This window comes from Octodon degus, unplaced genomic scaffold (genome assembly GCF_000260255.1).
Source record: "Octodon degus isolate 3935 unplaced genomic scaffold, OctDeg1.0 scaffold00013, whole genome shotgun sequence".
In the NCBI taxonomy this organism is placed as follows: domain Eukaryota; kingdom Metazoa; phylum Chordata; class Mammalia; order Rodentia; family Octodontidae; genus Octodon; species Octodon degus.
In genome coordinates this window covers 4,070,212-4,079,776 of record NW_004524589.1, presented here as the reverse complement: position 1 = coordinate 4,079,776, position 9,565 = coordinate 4,070,212, and the positions used below count along the sequence as shown (strand labels likewise).

At 37.8% G+C, this 9,565-nt stretch overlaps 1 protein-coding gene across 1 annotated transcript in view; it reads left to right on the top strand.

Annotated features, from left to right (window-relative positions):
- Positions 1-9,565, top strand: part of Gpc5 (glypican 5) — an 863,449-nt gene that overhangs the window by 541,798 nt on the left and 312,086 nt on the right. The window contains exon 6 of the mRNA XM_004626298.2: positions 1,467-1,587. Within this exon, the coding sequence (XP_004626355.1) occupies positions 1,467-1,587 (121 nt within the window). The remainder of the gene's footprint in view (positions 1-1,466; positions 1,588-9,565) is intronic.

Genomic DNA, 9,565 nt, shown 5'->3' with positions numbered 1-9,565 from the left:
AGTGAATATTCTTGCTGATAAGTTGCTGAGGCTGCCGTAATTCTATTAAAGTAAACAGTTACTCAGAAGATAGAAACTGGCATGTGGCTTCATTCCTGTGTATACCTCCTCAACTTTGGAGCTGGAGGCTTAGTTATTTCTCTCTCTCTCTCTCTCTCTCTCTCTCTCTCTCCCTCTCTCTCTCTTTCATTCCTGTACTTTCTTCTCTTTCCTTTCCTTGGGTATTAGTCTTTGTTCTGGAGTTAACCGTACTATGAAAGATTTACTTTTGCATTGTTATCTCAGTGGCCTTCTACAGTATGACTTCTCTTTAGCGTTTTCTCAGCTGTGTGAGTCTGAATGGAGTTCTCTGGGTTCTGAGCATCAATCACCTCGCCATTTTCTCTCCTCAGATTCGGCACATACTATGCCTTCCCAGCTGCTCCAGTACTGTTGCTTTTAGCTGTTCACTTTGTACTACACTAAACTGTCTAGAAAACAAAGGCATTCATATACCTGTAATCTATAAGATATTTAAAAAATATAATAAAATGTAATGACAAATGCCCATGGTATGATTTAACTGAGGTAATATATTCCTAGGGAGGTAACAAGCATTACAGGACAAGAATTAAAGTTTTTAATTATTTTTTATTTTTATTTTTTTAAGAATTATAATTTCTTGAAACCCTATTCAACTAGTATAGAGCTTTGAACACAGTAGGCAGAGTAAACATATATGCGATGAATGAATTTTTTTTCTTTTTTTTTTTTTTGGCAGAACGAAGGATTGAACTCAGACCCTTGCACTTATCAGGGAAGCGCTTATTCTACTGAGCCATCTCCCTGGCCTTATGATGGATGAATTAAATATTTTTATGAATACTAAATTGACATTGTATTTTATCATTAGAGAAGATGGTAGAATTTCATGGCCTATGACATCACCCTTTTACAAACAAATGAATCTTAGTAAAAGAAAATGTTTCCTTTACTTACAGAAGATAATTGGAATTATAGTTGATTATAAAGTTAATAACTTTGACTAGTAGAGTTGAATATATATACTGTATATGTAATACTATTGGGACTTATTAATAAATTGTATGAGATTACAGTAAGTTACAGTAAATTGGCTGCTTTTATATGTGTAATTCAGCAACAATTGGTGAGAATTCAGATATATATTGGCTTCTCATACTTTTCATTAATATTTAAAATGTAGTGAGCTTTGATTGGGTGCTAGAAAACAAAAATACTGGGTTTTAAATAATATACATTTTCACTATAAGCATTTTACCTAAAAAATTTATTGTTGTAACAGTTTATCTTCCAGAAGTAGATATGATATACTTTTGTATATTTTGTATATTGATGTATTGCTGTTCTAGGAGGAAATGTTGAACCCATATCAGCTGAAGCAGTGGGGCTGATAGTACACAGAACAGGTTATTAAGTCACGTGTCTTTCGCTCTTCACTTCTTTAGCTATACTCAGCGTGTGGTTGGAAGTGGAATCAAAGCCCAGGCTGGAAATCCTGAAGTCAGAGTCAGAGGATCTGATCCAGTAATAAATCAGATAATTGACAAATTAAAGCATGTAATACAGGTAAGTGCCGATCCTGTGTATTTATTCATTTGTGTATTATATAGGAAATCACATGCGGCTATTATCTATTATCAGTGATATCTTCATTAATTATATTGAGAATTCTACTTGAAAGGGAATATTGGAATAACTTATGGGTATTTGGGATTTCAGAAATAATTAGTTGAATGTTTTTTATCCAATGTCAATTATGCAATGGTATATTAATGAGAAAAAAATCTATCTGTCAAAACAAGCCAGAACCTTAATATTTCAATGATGAGAATCGCAAGATACACATCATCTTCAGTGGATAAAGTTCACTTTTGTTACCATTAGTGAAAATAGAGATGATAGATTCATTTTCCATATCATGCTGAACAAGAAAGCTATTAAGGTTTCTGTATTCTCAGTAAAATATAAGATGTAAATGAGTAATCTACATTTTTAGTACTTATTTCCTGTGCTGTACCATCCTTTAAATGTTATCTTGTAATCTGTCCAATGGCTCTTTTTGAAATAGACGTACTCTATTTTACCTTTATTAGTGTTATTTAATCAAATGACTCTACACTTCCATTTTTATATATCACATATGAAGCTTAAAGAACGGTTCATTCAAAATGTTGATACTTTGAAACTGCGTATTAAAAAGTTTAAGTGGAGCTACATATTATGTTACATGATGCAAACACTTCTGTTATTTAGGGTTAAATTATCTTTTTACTTACTAGACATTTTGTAACAGTCTATGTGGATGTGGATGTAGTTTTTCATATTTGGAGCAAAATATCTGTGGATAGTTGACACTTTGTGTCAAAAATCATACCTAATTAGGACTGAATTATCCTTATGTATAAAGTACTCTAGAGCCACTCATAATTCCTTGGCAAAGACTAAATTTATGAAGGGCCCTTTATCAGGGCTCTGTGTTTAGGAGTCTCTGTCTCAAGGAGAAGGAATGCAAAGTCTGTACGGGGCTGGTACGGTACAATCAATTTCTTCCTTCCAGGAGGCAATAGTAGCTGACTTTGAGAGCTACGAAAGTCAGTTCCTCTGAGAAACTTAGCATCAGGATTACAGATGAGTAAATGTCACAACCTCTGGTGAGTTGAAAATAATTCCTTCAGGGAAGAATTTCCAGGGTAACATAGGTGACTTTTATTGCCTGTGGGCCATGTGCTAGCATTTCTAGGATCTGAGTAGCCTTGAGGTTGGGACAGGAGGTGGAGTGGCAGTGAAGGAGGGGACAGTGTTAGTAGTGGAGCTGCAGCATGATGGCCAGGGTCACGCAGAAAAGACTGCTGTCGGGAAGCAGCAACACTGGGTCCGCTGAGGCACTCAGCCAGAGTCATCCTACCCACCATGTTTCCTCTATATTGAAACTTTTCTTCCCCACACTTTGAAAAGTAAGGGTATTTCTGTACTTCCAGGTGATGCTGATAATTATCAGAGGGAATCTAATGAGGTTCAGGACAACCTGAGATACAGATTTACTTCTTGAGTTTTTGGTGGCTTAATAAACAATGCATTAGGCACTAGATGTTCAAGCAAAGTGGACTTGTAGTACATGTTGATTAACATGTATCTGATGGTTTTGCAGGAAAAGAATTGGGGTGGGGAATCTGTGGCCATGTTCCCTTGCTATCAATTAGGGAATGGGAAAATTAGGACTGCCTAGGGAAGAATAGAACTGAATTGCAGCTTTAACAAGGCCTCACTGGATCCTAATAGGAACTCAGGCAGGAATGTCCCTTTTGGTGACTGCTGTATTTAAAACCAGTATGTGTCTTTATTCTTCTGCACCAACCAATTATTGGATGATGGGATTATGTTGACAGCTATGAGTCAGCAGCAGCCCATGGCCTTGGTTAGATCCTCCCAGCAATGTCTACTACAAAGTGGTGTGTAAGTGCAGGTTATGTGAAACTGTAGTACGTAGTCAATGATAAAGTAAAAACAGGCATAAGGCTGGTCATCTCTTTTTGCTAAGATACAACAAAATCTTCATGGCTTCTAGAGTTAAGCATTACCCAGGGAGTGAAGAAGATAATTCACCAAATGCAGGGGGAAATGTAGAACTTCAGTGATTATTGATTGTATCTCATTCTCTAAGTATTTTTGGTTGTAGGAAGGTATGTAGACCACAAATATACTAGTGCAAGAAAGCATATGTATAGGTTATGAGTACATGAGCACACATATCAGGTAAGGAAGCATGCTAGCTGTTTGTCGTGGATATATGGGATGAAAGCATCACAGAAACTCTGTGGTAGATAATTGTGATGGAGCTTCTATCACCTGCATGAATGTAAGAGTTCATTCACAAAGAAATATTTAGTTTGTGCCTTCAGCCTTACTTTCTTCCTTTCTTGCTCCGTAGCTTCAAAGCCATAATTTTTCCAGGGCGGCAGAGGGGAAAAAAAAAACCCTTACTTTTCTTTTGTTTTTCATGTTAATTTAGTCTCACTCTTTCATCTGTAAGAGAGTGTGCAGATCTCTAGTTATTCGTAGTTAAGTTTTATTCTAGGGCTACAAGCCAATATCAAACACAATGCCACCTTTGAGGTCTATCTTTTTAAAGTTTACTAAGATGGTATGGTTGAAAATTAGGTTTTTGCAAAAGATTGTAGGAAATCATATTTTGAACATGTGTCACTAACACATACCTAGAACATACTCTTTCATAAACCAACTTCCTAAAGATGAAGAGAAGCTTCTGATTTTACCCGATTTCTGGCTGCTGATAATGTGTGTGAGCCCTGGCTGGGGTTCCTGTCATGCCCTCTGATGGCAAAGGCCATGCAACACAATCTCCTTGGTGGCAGCTACGCAGAAGGCACAGAAAGTGTCTTCTGGTAGTGAGAATTTAGCAACTTGAGAATAGTATGTGCCGGGGGGTGGGGGTGGGTGGAGGCATACATATTTCAAAGGGTAATCCACAGATTTAGATTATAAGTTAGTGTTTGGATACAACTTTTGTATTGTAATAATGTTTCGCTCATTTTTTAACCATTTTCTACAAAAAACCCCACATTTAATAATAATAATAATAAATCTTTTTTTGCCTTTTGTTCAGAGTTGTGTATATGAAAATATGTCAGCCATGTTTCTTTTCTAGGAAAAATTGCCTCCATGTTTTAGCCCCCATATACCTGTCCTTTTGGCCTACTATTGGTCTGAGAGTAGGTTTTCCACCCCATAACTTCCACAAGTGATTGCTAAACACCTGGGTGGAAATTTCACCTTGAAAATGCAACCTTTTAAGTACTAAAATAATTGCTTTATTAAAATTATTCAACATGCACTTATTAAATTCCTGTGTGTGCTGGTTCTAAGTAGGATGGAAAGCTAATATCATCATTATGTATACTATAAGAGGAGCAAGTGTGTGGGCATGTTTTGAGTGGAAAACATGGGTTCCTTAAATCTCCAATGTCTCCTAGATATCAAAGAAGGGAACCCAATCTCCAGAGCCCTTCCTGGTCCTTGTCTTGGTCCAGGAAGTTTATTTTTGTAATCTCATTGATAAATTATTGGAATCCCATGAAATTATTTCCAATCTACCACACCCAGTGCAAGCCATAGAGAGAATAAAGACACTGAGGCATATTTCTAGCTATGGGGAGCCTAAGTCCAGCCATCGTGATGGCTATCCAAAACAAAGGACTGGAGCAGGGCTGAACCCGGGTTTTATTGAGGATGAGTGACGGAGAATGGCAGGAAGGAGGTGAGTACTGTGATCTGGGCTACGTAGGAGGCCTGTATTTACCTCTGCAATGTGCAGAGAGTAAGCTGCCTTACCATCTAATGTTTCGCGGTTGGTACTTCAGCATTGTTGTGTAATCTTTTCAGCCCCAGGAAGTCATAGCCTCTGTCTCGAGACCTGATCCTAGCCAAGAATGTGCAGCATTGGCTCTTCCTACCTTCTGGATCTGGCTCACATTAAAGAGCAGCAGGTGGAGGTTTCTGGAGAAACACACCTGCCATCTTCAAAGACTCGCCCCAGCTGGACTCATATGCATTGCTTAAAGCCAGTTGAAGGGATAAGGAAGAGTCCTAGCCAGCTCTGCACACTTCAATACATGGAAACAGGGTCAGGCACAGCCAAAATGGAGACAGTTGCTCTTCTTTCAGAGAGAGTTGCCCAGGTGGTCCTCCACACCCCAAATTCAGTGGAGACCACATTTGGTTGTCAGCACAAGGATATTATTTAATTGTAAAACTATGAAGTCACTTCTTTCCTGCAGAGTATAAACTCACATCAGAAATTTTGGAGGATATAAGACAGCATGATTATTTGAAAAATGCTTTACAGAATACGTGAACACTGTAAATGTTTTGTTAAATGGATCTGGTACCTCCACACATGCTTAGAATGTTCATCTAGAACACATGTGCTGCTATGACTTGGGATTATATGTCACCCACCACCTAAGACAAAAGCAAAAACAACAGCAAAACCCTTGTTATGGTTTGTGTCTAGGTGTCCCCTCAAAGCCTCGTGCAGTCTTGGAGTGGCTTCTGGAGTTTGTGATTGATTACTGTGGGTGTGGATGCCACACCTGCCCTGGGGCAGGTAATCTGCATTACAATGTAAGGAGGGAAGAGAAGCCAGCTGCTTGAGCTGCTGCTACCCCTCCCTTTTGCACTCTTGCTCTTTGCCCCCTCTTGGAAAGGTTGCTTTCTGCTATGTGCTGCTCTGCTTTGGAGCCAGCTGAGTATAGACTGAAACCTCCAGTAACTGTGAGCTAAATAAACCTTTCCTTCCTTCATTTTGGGTGTCGGGAATTTGTCCCAGCAACCAAAGAAGAGTAACTAAGACAACCCTCATGCAAACATAGGTGGAGGTTTTCTCAGAAGTGGATGAATCTAGACTATGTGAGTCATTCATGGTGCAAGGCTAGGATCGAGGGTGCTAGGATTAAGGATGCATGACTTCTAAATCAGTCCTCTGATTGGCTTGGCACTGCCTTCATACTGGTAGCCTTGACACAATATAAGGGATAGAAGAAGGCTTGTCCTGCTGCTTGCTTGCTTTGCTGCCCTATATCCAGCATGAACTGCTCCTGCTCTGCTGCCCTGCGTAGGAGCCAGTTTGAATGTGGACTGAAACTTCTACAGACTGTGACCTAAAAAATCCTGTCCCTCCTTATCTCTGGGTGTTCAGTATTTTGTCTCAGCAAGGAAAAAAAAGTACTAAGACACATGATATTTAATTACACTTTTTTTTTTTTGCCAAGTAATTTAAAAAAGTTCATTATTAGAGATTGAATTTCATTGTTTTAGGAAAGTTGATAGAAAAAGTAGAAAAATACATATAATGTTTGCAAAACTGAAGCACATTCTACAAAATAAGCCTGCAGGGCTTTTTCTCTATATAAGAATTTATATCCATAGGTCAATCCTCTAACTTTCTTACAAAATGAAGTTGGAATTGTAGAGTACATTTGGCTTTCCAACTTGAGCTACGCATGTACAATGCATGACAAATACATTTTTCAAGGCATAAAATTATTTCCCAAATAGTTATTACTGCTTTCATACCATCTTGTCATATGGAAGAATTATAATGTTACTTAGTCATTTAAAGATGGATTTATTAGTAGTTGCCAATTTGTCATGAAAAGAAAGGCTACTAATAGGAATATCCACAGTCATAAATACCTTCTTGCTTCTTTTACCTTTGATATATCCTGGGTATTGTAGCCAAGCAATGTTTGTTAATGATTTTAAGTATTCTTAATAAAAATTACCAGAGATTTTCTAGGAAAATTGTGGTCTTATTCTCATGAGGCCAGTGGAAAATGAAATCAAGTTTGCCATGAACTGAGGTAAAGTAGGACCATAATCATCAGAAGTTTGTGGTGTAGAGCATTATGTATGTGTGTGTTGAGGGGGGATTCCAGAGACCAAAGCAGAAGGCCTTTTGAAACATTAGCCTAAGCTGATATCTAAGGACAGCCAAAGTGAACAGTGCACTTACAGGACAGTGTCTGAGAATAGAAGTCCTAGAGAGCAGGCTCCTAGAGAGAGGCATCAACAACTTTAATTTTACTTTTCCATTTAGAGAAAGCATTATATTTATGTTCCACTCAAAAAATGCCCAAAAGACATGTGCATTGTCACTTGGTCTTCAAGGATTTTCTCAGGCTTCTCAGTGCCTGTTACTGCACCGCAGGTCCTTCGGAACAGAGAGCAGCAAACTTGAAGGGGAGATTCTCATGTGCACACACCCTTTCCCTCTGCTGTTCTGGCTCCTTTCTCAGCCAAGTCATTGTACCAGCTGAAAGAAGCCTCTCAGAATCGTTCTACCATCCAGAACCTACTCTTGGGGTAGACAGTGCCTGTCCTTTTGAGATACCTATGATAATTTTTTTTTTAAATATATTTAGTACAGGGTCTATAGGGTCTCACTATATAGATCAGATTTGTAGTGATTCTCCTGTTTTCATCCTCCCAAGCACTGGGCTTACAGGCATATGCCAGCACACGCAGTCTCAGTAGCTGTCTCAGCATGCCCCAGGGGCAGGGCTGGCTCAGCTTGTGGTTCTTGGGATCAAACCCACGCCCCTGCTCTGCCTAGGCAGGTGCTTTAGTCCACTGAGCTATCCGGCCAGCCCTCTGTGATAATTTTTTTATAACCAGCTGTCAATGAAGACTTTCAATCAAGGGTGACATTAACTTCCTCAGGCGTTTTTTAGAGTAAATTGCCCTTTGATGATATAAATTGGAAAAAGCATTTTATTATTCCTAGTACATCTTATTGAAAAACATGTAAACTTTTTAAATTCAGATTTTTTCTAACAAACTGATTTTGAAATTTCTTGTTCATATTGACTATGCTTGTTTACGGAAAAGTTATCAGCAAAAAAGTTAGCTGTGCAGCAATTTTTCTTTAAACATTAAATAACATGCATCATTTTTCAAAGTAATGATGCCAGCATTGAAAACCCTCACAGCTGAATATTATTAGTTGTGAATCCTAATGCCCCACATAGAAATTAATTCACCTACTTTGAATATGCAACATAAAAAGTGACATCACAACAATTTTCTATAACTCTTGAGTTGCAAAACCAATAAGCATTATAATGTTGTTAAAAGCAGTAAGTTCAAATAACATTTTATTTCCTCAAACCTAACAATTGAAATATGTAGAAGAATGTTAATTTTCCATTAAATATTCATTGTATAGAGACTAAAACTCCTTACAAAATGTCTTCACATAAACCTGATTTTTTACTATGAAGAAAGCAATAATCTTAACCATTCTTTACCAGCACATAATAACTAGATATTTTATAATATCTATTCTAGTATCACAATGTGCTGGATTCAGGCATAGATCACTATCTTCTTTTATGTAGAAGACAGCGTGCAAAATAGACTGTGCCTTTTTCCTAGTTTCTTCTTCAATTTCAAAATGATAAATAGTAATTATAGATCTACAGCAGACAGAAAGGGGTTTCTTAGTTAGCTCTGAGCGAATAGCTATGTCATTAGTGTTCACATAAAAAAGTAAGCAAATGTTTCTGAAGACATTGGTATCTTAAAGTTGCCAATTTGTGAAATTGTTCAATATTTCTTTTTTTTTTTTTTTTTTTTTTTGCAGAACCGGGGATTGAACTCAGGCCCTTGCGCTTGCCAGGGAAGCGCTTATTCCACTGAGCTAACCACCCGGCCCCCATTAATATTTCATTAAACTTACACTATAATGCTTTTTAGAAATTTTTCCTATTCTTAATAGTGTATAACAAAAATATAGAGCCACCTCATCTTAATCAGCTGAATGACCGCACCCGTGTGGCCATGTTATACCAACTGACTCTGAAGTTTATGTACTTCATAGACTGCTGTTCAGGGTAAGGTGAGAACTTGGACTCCTTTCCCTCTGAACTACTATCCACTACTTTCATGTCTCACATTTACATGTTGATTTTTCAGGAAGATATCAAGTTCTTGATTTTGAATTAGCCATGCAGTAGGGACCAAAAGC